The following is a 12,839-nucleotide window of genomic DNA, read 5'->3' as shown; positions in this document are numbered from 1 at the left end:
TGCTTCATCACATTCAGATGACGACGTATGGTCTGAGCTGACACTTTTGCACCCTGAGTCTGGACAGGACAGCCTGAATTTGTGTGGAAGTTGACTGAGGATGTTTATCCACCATTCCAACTATCCTATGTTGCATTCTTTTGTCAATTTTTCTCTTCCGTCCACGTCCAGGGAGATTAGCCACAGCTCCATGGGATATAAACTTCTTGATTATATTACCCACGGTGGACAAAGGAATTTCAAGATCTCTGGAGATGGCCTTGTAACCTTGAGATCATTCATGTTTTTCCACAAATTTACCTCTTAAGTCCTCAAACAATTCTCAGCTCTTCTTTCTCTTCTCCATGCTTGGTGTGACACACACAGGCACACAACACAAAGGCTTATCAACTTTTATACATTCTAACTATGGCTTCAGGTGTGATTTCTATATTGCCAGTTACTTGCCACAGGTCAGTTTAAATGATTATCACATGCTTGAGATAAAATGATTTACCCACAGTTTTTAAAGGGTGCCAATAATTTTGTCCAGCCCATTTGTGAGTTTTGTGTAAAATTATGTCAATTTTGACTTTTTTCTTCAGTTTTTTTGTGTTGTTCCAATGCACATAAATGAAATGAACATGTGTATACCAGAAACATTTGTAATTGCAACAATTTCTGGGAGAAATGGTGTATTTTCTGTAAAAATTCCAGGGATGCCAATACTTTCGTCCATGACTGTGTATTTGTAAGAAATATAGGGGAAGCCTTTTATTGTCAACTAGATGCAGCTTTAGCCATTTTGTCTCCTTCTGCACCGCACTGATATCCTCTGATCAGCTGTGTGGGTCTGCAGACTTCTACAGGGATAATATCACCACACCAAGCTAAGATAAAGATAAAATGAGCTAATTCGATTTGTGTAATGATGAATTGCTCGAAATCAATAATTTTATCTTAGTTTTGGCTTGTCTTGTCTCTGTGGCTGGCCAAACACTAGATTATTTTCAATTCTTAAGCAATTCTAAAAACATAGGATACCACAGGTGTAAGGACAGTTTCAAATGATTCTTCACCTTATAATTTTATGATCGCACAAACTAGACCACTTAGCCAGGCTGTTCCTCCAGTTTCAAAATATACCGGCTGCATTGCAATCTGCTCATGAAGCGCAATGTGGAGCAAGTTGCCCTTCTCTGGTTAATCTTTGTAATTCCACTGTCTGTGCTCGCATCCATCTCCAGCGTGCACCAGAAGAGCCATGTACACTATATTGCCAAAAGGATTCGCTCACCTGCCTTGACTTGCATATGAACTTAAGTGACATCCCATTCTTAATCCATAGGGTTTAATATGACGTTGGTCCACCCTTTGCAGCTAAAACAGCTTCAAATCTTCTGGGAAGGCTTTCCACAAGGTTTAGGAGTGTGTTTATGGGAATTTTTGACCATTCTTCCAGAAGCGCATTTGTGAGGTCACACACTGATGTTGGATGAGAAGGCCTGGCTCTCAGTCTCCACTCCAATTCATCCCAAAGGTGTTCTTTCAGGTTGAAGTCAGGCCAAACCCAGACTCGTCCATCAGATTGCTAGATGGAGAAGTGTGATTTGTCATTCCAGAGAACGCGTCTCCACTGCTTTAGAGTCCAGTGGTGGCGTGGTTTACTGCATCCGACGCTTTGCATTGCACTTGGTGATGTATGGCTTGGGTGCAGCTGCTCGGTTAGGAAACCCATTCCATGAAGCTCTCTACGCACTGTTTTTAAGCTAATCTGAAGTCCACATGAAGTTTGGAGGTCTGTAGTGACTGACTATGGAGAAAGTTGGCAACCTCTGCACACTATGCGCCTCACCACCCACTGACCTCGCTCCATCATTTTACGTGGCCTACCACTTCGTGGCTGAGTTGCTGTCATTCCCAATCGCTTCCACTTTGTTATAATACCACTGACAGTTGACTGTGGAATATTAATGAGCGAGGAAATTTCACGACTGGACTTGTTGCACAGATAGCATCCTATCACAGTACCACGCTGGAATTCACTGACCTCCTGAGAGCGACCCATTCTTTCACAAATGTTTGCAGAAACAGTCTGCATGCCTAGGTGCTTGATTTTATACACCTATGGCCATGGAAGTGACTGGAACATCTGATTTCAATTATTTGAATGGGTGAGTGAATAATTTGTCAATATAATGTATGTTTGCAACCAAGATATTTTTTGTTTTATTTGGATAAGTTGATTGTCACATAAAAGTTGAAAAAAGTCCACAAAAACCTGAACATTTACTTGAGGTGTGTAGACATTTTATCCACTGTAAGACAATACAAAAAGACTGTGTCCCTGAAATAAAATACTCAATTCAAGCTCTTAAAACCTGAGATACTTGAAGAAAACATGCTTGTCACGTTGTAGCGTTATTTCATAAATTCTTCTTTAAAATTTGAGAGGCCTCATCCTTCACCTTCAAAAAACAACTTGCAGTCACATGTTTCACCAGGGCGTGGAAATATAGGACAACCACGGTTTTTTTGTTTGCCAGAAGATTAGTTTGACTACTGCCACACCTGTCTCAAATTACAAACTTGTTGCTTGGGTATATTTGGCATTGCAGGGCTTTCATAAGTCTTGAGGCAAAGCACCAGCAAGCAGCTATGTCTAAAGAGCTCTCCAACAAGGATAAAGCTGATTTCTCAATCAGGAACAAGAGAGTCGGCCCAGAGTGTCAGCGGACATTTCGTCTGGATACAGAAGAGAAACAGAATGTTCTTCATGTTCTTGGCACATGTCTGAAGGCTAATCTGAACAGGTAAGCTGTGATTGAATAATTGACAAAAATTGATCAAAATGCTAGTATGCTTTAGTGGTCCAGATGTTGGTGAGGGAGGGGTTTCTCTGCTTCAGAGTAGGTTGCTTCATTTTCTTCCTTGTGCATCTGGAAGTTTTTTCACAATTATAATGATAAAACTTTTAACTTACATTCAAATCAGGTTTATATGCTTTACTGTCCTGGTGGAAAATGGAAAATTTATTTTCATAGTATCAAGTTATAATCAAACAAAGAGAAAAAGAACAAAATGTGACATTATTTATAAAATTTAGAAAAACTGCTGATCTATGTTTGTTGATGAAGTAAATGTTTCAGGATGCATAAGCAGAAGATGAGTGCACGGTATATGCAGGTAAACCCATTCATGTGTCATTCTCCATTGCTAATACCTGCTTCTAAATCACCTCCACTTGGATAGCAAAGGCAACAAATATATCTGATGCAATACTCTGCAATGCATCACCCCCAAATTTGCTAAGAATGGTAGAATATTTGTCTGTCGATGTATGTTCTTATGCAGTCATAAATCATGTGAATGTTGTGTTTGTTGGGTGTGTCTGTAGGCTTTCTGTGGTTAATTTTTCTTCCAGGAAATGTTTCACTGCAAAAAAACAAACAAACAAAAAAACAAAAAAACAAAACAAAAAGAAACAAAAAGAGAAAAAAAACAGATCAGGCATAACTTCTATAGGGGGTTGCACCGTCTCATAGCGAGAAGCTTCCTGGTTTGCTTCCTGATCAGGGCCTTTCTGCGTGGACTTTGCATGTTCTCCCCATGCATGCGTGGGTTCTCTCCAGGTTTCCTCTAACAGAGACATGCTTATTAGATTAATTGGTGACTCTAACTTGGCTTTGGGTGTGAGTATGCCTAGTTGTTTGTCTCTGTATGTCACCTGACTGGCAGCCAGTCCTCTCCTCCAATGACGGCTGGGATTGGTTTCAGCCACCTGGAACCTCGAATGGGATAAGCAGAGTAGAAACTGAATGGTTGGATTTTTTCTATGGTTAACAGAAAAGCTCAGCAATTTGTTTGACATCTTTTTAATTCTCATAGTAATTTTGTTAAGTTGTCAAAATGTACTCTTTGCATTGCATTTGTGGTATTTTTAACAATAACAGAATTAGCTTTATTGGCCAGGCATGTTTAAGCATGTGAGGTATTTGCCTCTGGTTAGCTTTGCTCTCTTTACACAACATGAATGTTAATGAATGTGTGTGCAGTGTGTTGCAGCAGGTCCAACATCAGATGTAAAACACTGAGTTTACTGTTCACTGTATATCCATGCAGAGCCAGGGGACTGGCCAGAACTCAATGTCCACCATGCCACACTTCAGGCTGAAATACTTGTTTCCAGTCAGGGAATGACCAGACCAGTCAGTGTCACTTCAATAGAATGAGGTGTTTGCTACGGGTGTGGTTTAATGATACTGTAATGCTGTAAACAATGGAGAATAACTGTGAATGTAGCTATAGCGTCAGTTTTATCAGAACTGAACACTTCTTTATTTAAAGAGGACCACACTGGTGGCTTTTCTCAGTGGATAAGATGTTTTTGCACCTCTCCCAACCAACCTCAGCAAGAGTTCAACACTCACTGTCCATGCAAGGTGAACAACAATGGTTGCCTGTTGAGCTAGTGTTATGAAGCTTTTGCCTCCTATGTTAAAGATTTTGTTGATTTATAACAGACAGAACACTCCTCCAACCACCCTTTGAATTATTTTAAGGCTGCACCCTTTTCCAACACCGCTGATGGGCTGTTGCCCAGACGGATATGAAATCAATCGCATGCTACACTGAGAAAAATGAATCTGGGCAAAATTAAATTTAAATTCATTTAATCTGTGATATCAACAATAAAAATAATACAAACTGCTAAACTGAAATCTGACCTGAGAACAGTTTTTTACAATAACCCTCAAACAGTGGCCAATGTTGCCCAGCCAAAAACCGGCCACTGGATCATGTGGGTGCACTTTTTTTGTTGCCTGGAGTCTATGAGACAGAGAGGGTGAACTTTCTTAAATATATCGCCTCCGAAAACAGAAAACCAAATGCCATCTCCATGTCGTGTTGGAGACAAGCAGTGTTTCTCATCAAGGGTTTTTTTTCTGGAGTTGGCATGTTTTTAGGACTAAATGAAGTTGCTAGTTTTGTGTGGGGGACGCTTTGTTGGATTTGTTCAGATTTTCAGAGTACAACATGACAGAGAAGAAAGGCAGAAAATCAGGAGGAAAATTTATTAGAAAATCCTACCTGTTGGCAGAGGGGGGCGCTGTGACAAAAAGAAAAAAAAAAGAAAATAATATGTTCAGATAGGAAATGTGATCAAACGTGATTATACAGCGCTAGGACAAGCAAACAAACTATATCATCCTATTGGTTGTTTTATGAACCTGGTGATTTTTTTTTCAAAGTTTTCATTTTCTATTTCCCCCATGCTTCAAACTTTTATTTTGCTCTTAGTTGTATAACTGTGGTTATAATCATGTTTTGTTGGTTTTTTGGATGACATCTTTGCATAAAAACTCAGTGGTAAATTATTATTATTATATATATATATAAGAACAAGAAATTATCCAGCTGTTGGAAAAAAGACATAAAAATCAACCGTTTTGCCACATTTTAAAGCCTTTATTTAAATCTTTGGGTTTTAATTGATCAAATTCATGCAAATATGTAGTAAGATGATGTATGCAGGGCAGGAGGTTAGGAGGTTGTAGGTGAGGAAGTGTAGCTCTGGCGCCACCTCCTGTCCGTTGCACGACATACCACTATACTACTGTAACTGTACGTTTGGAATAAACAACAAAGCAGACATTATCTATGGGCTTCTAAAGGCCTAAATAAAGGGTTTGTTTATGCCAGCTTTGCTCCCTTCCCTGTTTGAATTATAGCTTCCAAATACAATTCGGACATTTTTTAAGGCGACAAAAGAGCTCAGTTTCGTTTCCACTAAGGTCATGTGCACACAAATAGAAAGAGGATGTATGACAGGGCTGAGGGTGTGAGGGGCGGGGCTTGGCACTTGCCTGACCAATCAGTGAAGACACTGGCTCTTCCTTCTGTGTACCTGCGGGATATCATTATTTCGTTGTCCTCCGCCCAGACGCTGCCTTTGTTCCTGTGAATTCCTGCTAACGGAACAGCAGTCAGTTGTTTTACTCTCGGTATATAACGGGGTTTGTCTGTCTCCTCCGTTACACACCGCGCGAGGACAGCAGACATGACTCACTCACGGACTGTCAGAATAGATATCGACACAGCTACCAATCTCTTGCACGTGGTGGGCACGGAATTAAACATACACCTGAGCAGGTAGGCTGTTCATACTGTTTTACTGTCCTAGCTGAATTTTTTTGTCATTTTTAATCTAAAGATGTTTAAAAAAAAAAAAAACAGGCATACATTCTATGTCTGTGGTCATCTGTGTTGTTTAAGCTTAGTAATTTTTTTTAATGGTGCAGTTTTTTATTTTACAGGGTATTTTAAATCTTAGATTTACAACGACTTTTTAGACGGCCTATTGGTTAAAGTCACTCACATACCCACCCACACAAAATGATCTGGAATCTCTGTTAGAGGGTTTTTAGGGATTTCATTTGTGCTCAGGTGTGTCACAGCCTTCTTCTTTCACACCCTGTCATTTTGGTTTTATTTCCTTTATTACCCCTGAGGCAGGCTTCAAAACCGATACTGTTTTAAAATAGAGTAAGGAAGAAAAGGTCAAAGGTTAAGACACATGCACCTATTTAATTTGTAGTGTCTGTACCGTTGCAGTGTTTTCTGATACTTAATTTTTTTTTTTTTTACTTAAAGTGAGTCATAATATTTACTCTTTGGTAAATGTTCTCTGTTCCAGTGGTTCTCAAATGGTGTGCCGAGACACACTGATATATGTTATCTATCATTTATATCTTAGTTCAGACAATAGTTAACAGGTTTTTCCACAGACATCTGAAGCAGTCAGCCTGGGTGGAAAAGTAGCCAGCCAGGAGCAATATGGTGAAAATTTATGCAGCACTTAATTACTATTGTTTTATTTTAAAGATATATGTAGGGGCATTTTATTTTCTTTTTTTTTCAAGACAGTAGGACGATGGATAGAGTTGAAAATAAGAGAGCGGGGATGAGACTATCTGCACCCCAGGCAGCAATTTGTGGTCAAAATTCATTTATCTACAGTACAATATAATGTTATTGTATTAAGAAAAGAAATAACTTTGTTTATGTAGCTAACATTTTTTTCAAGCTTATATCTGTGATTTTTCACAATGTTAATTAAAAAGACTTGTCTTAGGTGAAAGACAAACTTATGAGAAAATTCTTGAACCACCTTAAATGCATAAAGTAAATCAGAGATTAAAATGTGTAGATGTATCTGGGTACCCCACCCTAGTATCATTAAGCAGTGGCTTAGTGAACTAGGAGACACAGACTTGGCATCAAGAGATGAAAGTTTGGGTTTTAAATGTGCATATTTAAAGGGGACGTATTGTGCAAAAATCACTTTTTCAGGCTTTTCTAACACAAATATGACCACAACCCCCTCAAGTAACAGAAATATCCATTCTTTCTCCCTGACTCTTTCTCCACCTTTCAGAAAATGTGTGCTGAAACAAGCTTTTCTCATATTTTACACCTAGTGACCTCACATAGGGTGTAATCACCTGCCCCCAGGTTTGGTTGGCCCTCCCCCACTTGGAGGAAAATTCTGCCCTCCTCTACTGATCCTCTCTGCTACCAGCTGAGATGCCGGATAGCTCAGTGGGTTATCCTGCTGACTACGGTCAGGGAGATTGATGGTTTGAGTCCTAGTCAGGTCCTAAACTTTGGATAAAAGTGTCTGTAACATCAGGAGTGCCACATCCATTTCCTGAGAGGGGTGTGGTCAGGGGCGGAGTCATACAGCTAATTACATTTAAAGCCACGGACACAGAAACGGCTCATTCTGAGTAGGGCTGAAACCGAGGGGTTTTTAGGCATGCAAAAATCCAATACTGGAGTGTTTTTTTCAGCAATAAACTTCACAGGCATGTTTTGAGGACCTCTGAGGCCAATATAAACTTGTCTTAAAAGGGTAAAATATGTCCCCTTTAAAGGAGAACTATAACGGTCAGTAGCTACAGTTCATGACACAGGAAGTTCTGCAACTCTGGTAAAGGTTATCAAGGAAAAAATTCACTAAAGGAATCACCAACTTCATGAAGTTTTACTCTTCTGGTTTTGATTAAACTGGAAGAGCTGATGTAACTGTTATGGTCACTGTTGTGTCAACATTTATGGCACTTCTGACTAATACTGTGATGGTGTCGTGAAATATGGATCAATGATTGCAGACTATAACTACATTACATCAGTTCAATAATGGGGTTTAGATCTATGGCATTAACAACTTGAAACTATCTCTGAAGTTCGACAAACATCAAGTCAAACAACAAATTAACCACTATAACTAATATGTTGCAGTGTTGTGTTAATAGCAGTTGAACTTGGTACCTAATAAACATCTCGCTGACTATAAGAGCTCTATTGTTGGCCCACACTGGCAACACTGGGGAGGGTGGCATTAGTATGCAGATCCTGGTGATGCCAAACATCAAGCTCTCTTTTTATGTTGTGCAGAGAATCAACAGTCTTCTGTCCAACAGCAGACATTTTGTTGTCCCAAAACTGTAGACTGTATTTACTGGCCAAACACCAGCCTATGCATCATAGCAGAGCAGGGCTAGATTTCCAACTGTCAGCCCCTCAAGGGGTCTGAGGAGTATCAGGTTAATCCAGAAATAAAGTCTATCACTTTAAGGGCTTCACTGGTCTCTTTATGTGCAGGACAAACTGTAAATGTTGACACCCGTAGATAGGGCATATTTTGCTTGTGGACAAGCATTGTTGTTTGAAAAGCCGTCTAAAACACTGACTGTTGTCTAGGATGTGGCAATGCCCAACTCACATAGTTGGTGTGAGTGCTGGCGGCAGATAGGGTTATACCTTTGCATATAGGGCTGGATATCAAAGAGATAAGGGGGCGTAATGCCTTTTTCAAGAAAAAAAAACAGGAAAGTGTCCTTTTGGATGCTCCTTTTATTGGTAAACACAATGGAGTCACACTGGATGCCCTCAGAATGGACAAAAATGGCCTCTAGAGCAGTGGTTGTCAACATGGGGTTGCCAGATGCCTTAAAAAACTAAGCATATTTTGTATTCCACTTGTAGGACATTTTTGTCACTTTAAACCCTTTCCACCACTTTTCCTACTTATTGTTGTCTCTGTTGACCCATTATTGCCACTAGTTTCACCACTTTTTATGCTCATTTTTGCCAGGTTACCCATTTCTGCCACTTTCTGCTTTTTTTCTGCCTCGGTAAACAGATTTGTGCCCATTTAAACCAAATTTTACTACAATTTAATCTCATTTCAACACCTTTTCCACTTGTTTCCGCCACTTACACCCCTTACTGTCACTTTAAACCCATATCTACCGATTTTTAATCTAATATTCCACCTTTTCCACACATTTCTGCCACTTTAAACCAGTTCCTGCCACTTTTGAAGCTAATATTCTCCCTTTTCCACACATTTCTGCCACTTTTAAGCCAATATTGCCATTGTTAACTCCTTTTACCACTTTTTCATTGTGCGTCTGCCATTTTCACTCATTTTTGCCACCTTTCCCCTATGTTTTGACACTTATATCTTATTCTTGACACTTTTAACCCATTTCTGCAGGCTGAAAAGTTTGAGGACCCCTGCTCTAGAGTGCCCTTTGAGTGAGGAAGTGATACAGTACACCCTCAGGGTGACCTCTCTGTAGATGAAACCTGATAAAGTGCACCCTAGAGGGCATGTGTCCAATAGAGAAAATGCAATAAAGTGCCATAAGCTCCTCATTCTGGAGTTCATTTTCATGAACATCCTCATTAAAAAAAAAATGGTTAAACACAGTATGCACATGGATCATCACCCTTTCTTGTGTGTTTTTTTTTAATGATGGCATTGCTGTTTGTTTTTATTCACGAGTTACACAACAATGGGCAATATATAAGTTCAGAACCATCTAAACATTTGCAGGGTATGGATGACGATGCAGTAAAGCTGAGCTCCTGCAGCATGGAGTTTAACTACTTGTTGAATGTGTTGTTCACTTCTCCTTAAAAGAGCATCCAAGCATAAAAAAATGTCTGGTTCACTTTATCTGTTCATCTGTGAAATCCAAGCCCGCTGCTTTTCTGCACTTGCCTCACCCTTTTTCTCCAGTATACTAAAAAAAACAGCCTGATTTAACTCTCTGCTTTTTTTCCTTGTTCCCAGGTGTGCCCCTCCTGGCTCCAGGTTCTTCTCGGTGAAATGCACCCCCGATGTTCAGTACAGCATCACCCCTCAGCCTTCGGTGGCTTCCCACCTGTCTCCCCTCCCCCTCCATGCAAATCAAGTGCTGCTGATTGGCATGAAAAAAGCCAGTGCTCATGAAAATGACAACAAGGTGAAGTAGGAAACAAACCTTTATTAGAAAAAAGTGCTGAATAAGCAGCAGAACGGCTCCAGGAAATGTGCTGCTTGTTAACAAGAATGTACTTTCAGGATATGAGTCAGGTTCATGTGAAAACACGTCAAAGTTTATTGGTATTAAGATAAAGTAATTACTGAGGGTTTGTGATTTTCCTGGTACCAAACAGCACAGTAAGAATATGGAATTTCTGATCTGAATATTTATTGAAGAGGTTTTATGTTTAAGAGTTTATTCCACTGGGAAAATAATATTTTGTACCATTTTCCAGTTTTTTTTTGGTTATTTATTAAGTTATACATTCACTGGTCACTTTATTAGGTACACCTGTTAGACTCCTCGTTAAGGTAATGTCTAATCAGCCAATTGGATGGCAGAAGCTAATGGAATCTGGCCTTTCTTTTTGAAGTTTGTGGGCTCTCCCAGAGCAAACATGGGTGTCCATGCACTACAGCTCTCTCTGACATTTGAAAAACATGCTTGTCAGGCTAATTAATTAGCCCAAACTGTACTGGTTCAACACCCCATGACTCCTAAAGGGACAGATGGTGCTGATAACAGATGGATGTCAATCCCTTGATGCCCACAGCAAACCCATCATCTGATGGCAGGATAACCCAGCACATCACATCCCTCAATTCATCTTTGGTTTCCTGAACATGACAAGGAGTTTATTGTACTCAGATGGCCTACAGTGACCTAATCTAACACAGTGCTTTTGGGATGTGGTGAAATGAAGGATGAATATAATTATGTCAATATGGATTTCAATCTCTAATGAATGTTTCCAGTGCCTTACTGGATCTATGTATCCATCTGTCTATAAGTATTATGGTAAGTCTTTTTTGAACAAAGTTTATTTATGAATTTTTATCAGTACATTTCCAACAACTCACAATGGTGTCCCAGTAGTGTTAGGTGAAAAAAGAAATACCCCACCTCCCCAACCCTGATAGCATCCAGAAAGAATAACCTTAATGTTAAAAGATACAAGGATGAGTTATCTTAAAAAAAGGAAGGCAAAATAGAATAAAGTACATAAATGAATAAGAACACAAAAAAGACAGATAAAGTAAAACGTGTAGTAACAAGTGCTTGGGGGTCTAAAGCAGCACATCTCACACTCCAGGGCAGAAACGGCATTTAAATACACAACAGAAAGGAGCAGCAACATATGGACTAGAGGGACATTTCAGGGATCTTTCCAGTTATTTCTTATTTTCTTCTTATTACATACATGGACACTAAAGGTTATTCATCCATGAAGTTATCAGAGCTTAAAACATTGACATTACTCAGAAAAGGCTGCCATGTCATTAAGAATTTGTCAGCTGACCCCCTGACTGTGTACCTAATCTTATCTAATTTATTAAAATGAAGCATGTCTCTGATCCACTGTCTGAACGTTGGAGGGTTACGGTCTAATCAAAATCGGTCTTCTGGCTACAAATGTGGCGAAGGACAGGAGATTTTTTGAGTATTTACTCACAGCTAGATTTTGTGTCACAACACCAAATAAGGCTGGGAATGCGGAGAGCTCTAATACTCTGCCTATAGTTTTGGGAAGCATCTCAACTATCAAAAACCAATAATTAGATAACCTGGGACATTCCCAAAACACGTGAATCAAAGTGGCTTAGGATTGTTTACAGCAGTCACATATGGGGTTTATGTTTGATACAAATTGAGACAGTTTTGCTTTGGTCCAGTGCAGTCGATGGAAAATTTTCAACTTCATAACAGTATGTTTCATACATACTGAAGATGTATATATTCCTCCCATCATCTTTTACCATAAGGTCTCAGAAATTTTTATACCAAGATCTCCCTTCCACTAGCTTTTAAGAGAGTTGAGATTTGTAAAACTTTCTTCCACTAATATGGAGTATAGATTGCCTATCTTTCTCTTTTGGGATGATTTGAGAATATTGATTGAATCTAGGAGTGTTTCATGGGGCTGTGAAGGGAAATTAATGAGATTAGAGGATATGAAGCTACAGATTTGAAAATATCTGAAGAAGTGAGACATGGAAAGACCAAACCGCTGCATACATATTATGGTTATTCTGAGAGAAAAAATTGGGTCTAACCCTGTGCTAACAAGCTATACCTAATAAAGTGGTCACTGAGACCCTGAAGTAGAGCTTTTTGCATATAGTTAACATTTGTATGTCACTTTGAGATTGAATAACTGTTAAATATCATTTTTGTGCATGTTAATGACTGGAGCTTTTGTTTTTTTAGCTGTCTGTCAGGTACTATGGGGAGAAGTCAGAGGTGTTGGGCAATGCAGTCGTGCACCTGACAGCTGTTGGTGAGTTAAAGCTCTTGTGAAACGATGCACATTTTATGTCTGACACATCATGTATCACAAAAAATCAAAACCAAAACATGTATTCATTTAACTTCAGAGTCTTGTCATTTATGTTTCTTAAGATAATACAGAGCATTTGTGATGTGTTTGAATATAATTCATCATCAAGACATGACTCATTTATATACAGACAAGTCTATTCT

At 39.2% G+C, this 12,839-nt stretch overlaps 1 protein-coding gene across 2 annotated transcripts in view; it reads left to right on the top strand.

The window, feature by feature from the left end:
- The first annotated feature begins 2,621 nt into the window (after window positions 1–2,621).
- The window catches only part of LOC121504654 (protein-arginine deiminase type-2-like), a 28,845-nt gene continuing 18,627 nt past the window's right edge, over window positions 2,622–12,839 (top strand). Inside the window, exons 1-3 of one of the 2 annotated variants that reach the window (XM_041779642.1) lie at window positions 2,622–2,792; window positions 10,127–10,298; window positions 12,567–12,636. In XM_041779642.1, coding sequence (XP_041635576.1) covers window positions 2,638–2,792; window positions 10,127–10,298; window positions 12,567–12,636 — 397 coding nt within the window. In that variant the 5' untranslated portion in view covers window positions 2,622–2,637. Of the gene's footprint in view, window positions 2,793–5,874; window positions 6,133–10,126; window positions 10,299–12,566; window positions 12,637–12,839 lie in introns of those variants that run through there. The other variant, XM_041779652.1, reaches the window with a different exon arrangement.

This window comes from Cheilinus undulatus, linkage group 3 (genome assembly GCF_018320785.1).
Source record: "Cheilinus undulatus linkage group 3, ASM1832078v1, whole genome shotgun sequence".
Classification (NCBI taxonomy): domain Eukaryota; kingdom Metazoa; phylum Chordata; class Actinopteri; order Labriformes; family Labridae; genus Cheilinus; species Cheilinus undulatus.
This window is presented reverse-complemented; position numbering and strand designations above follow the sequence as displayed.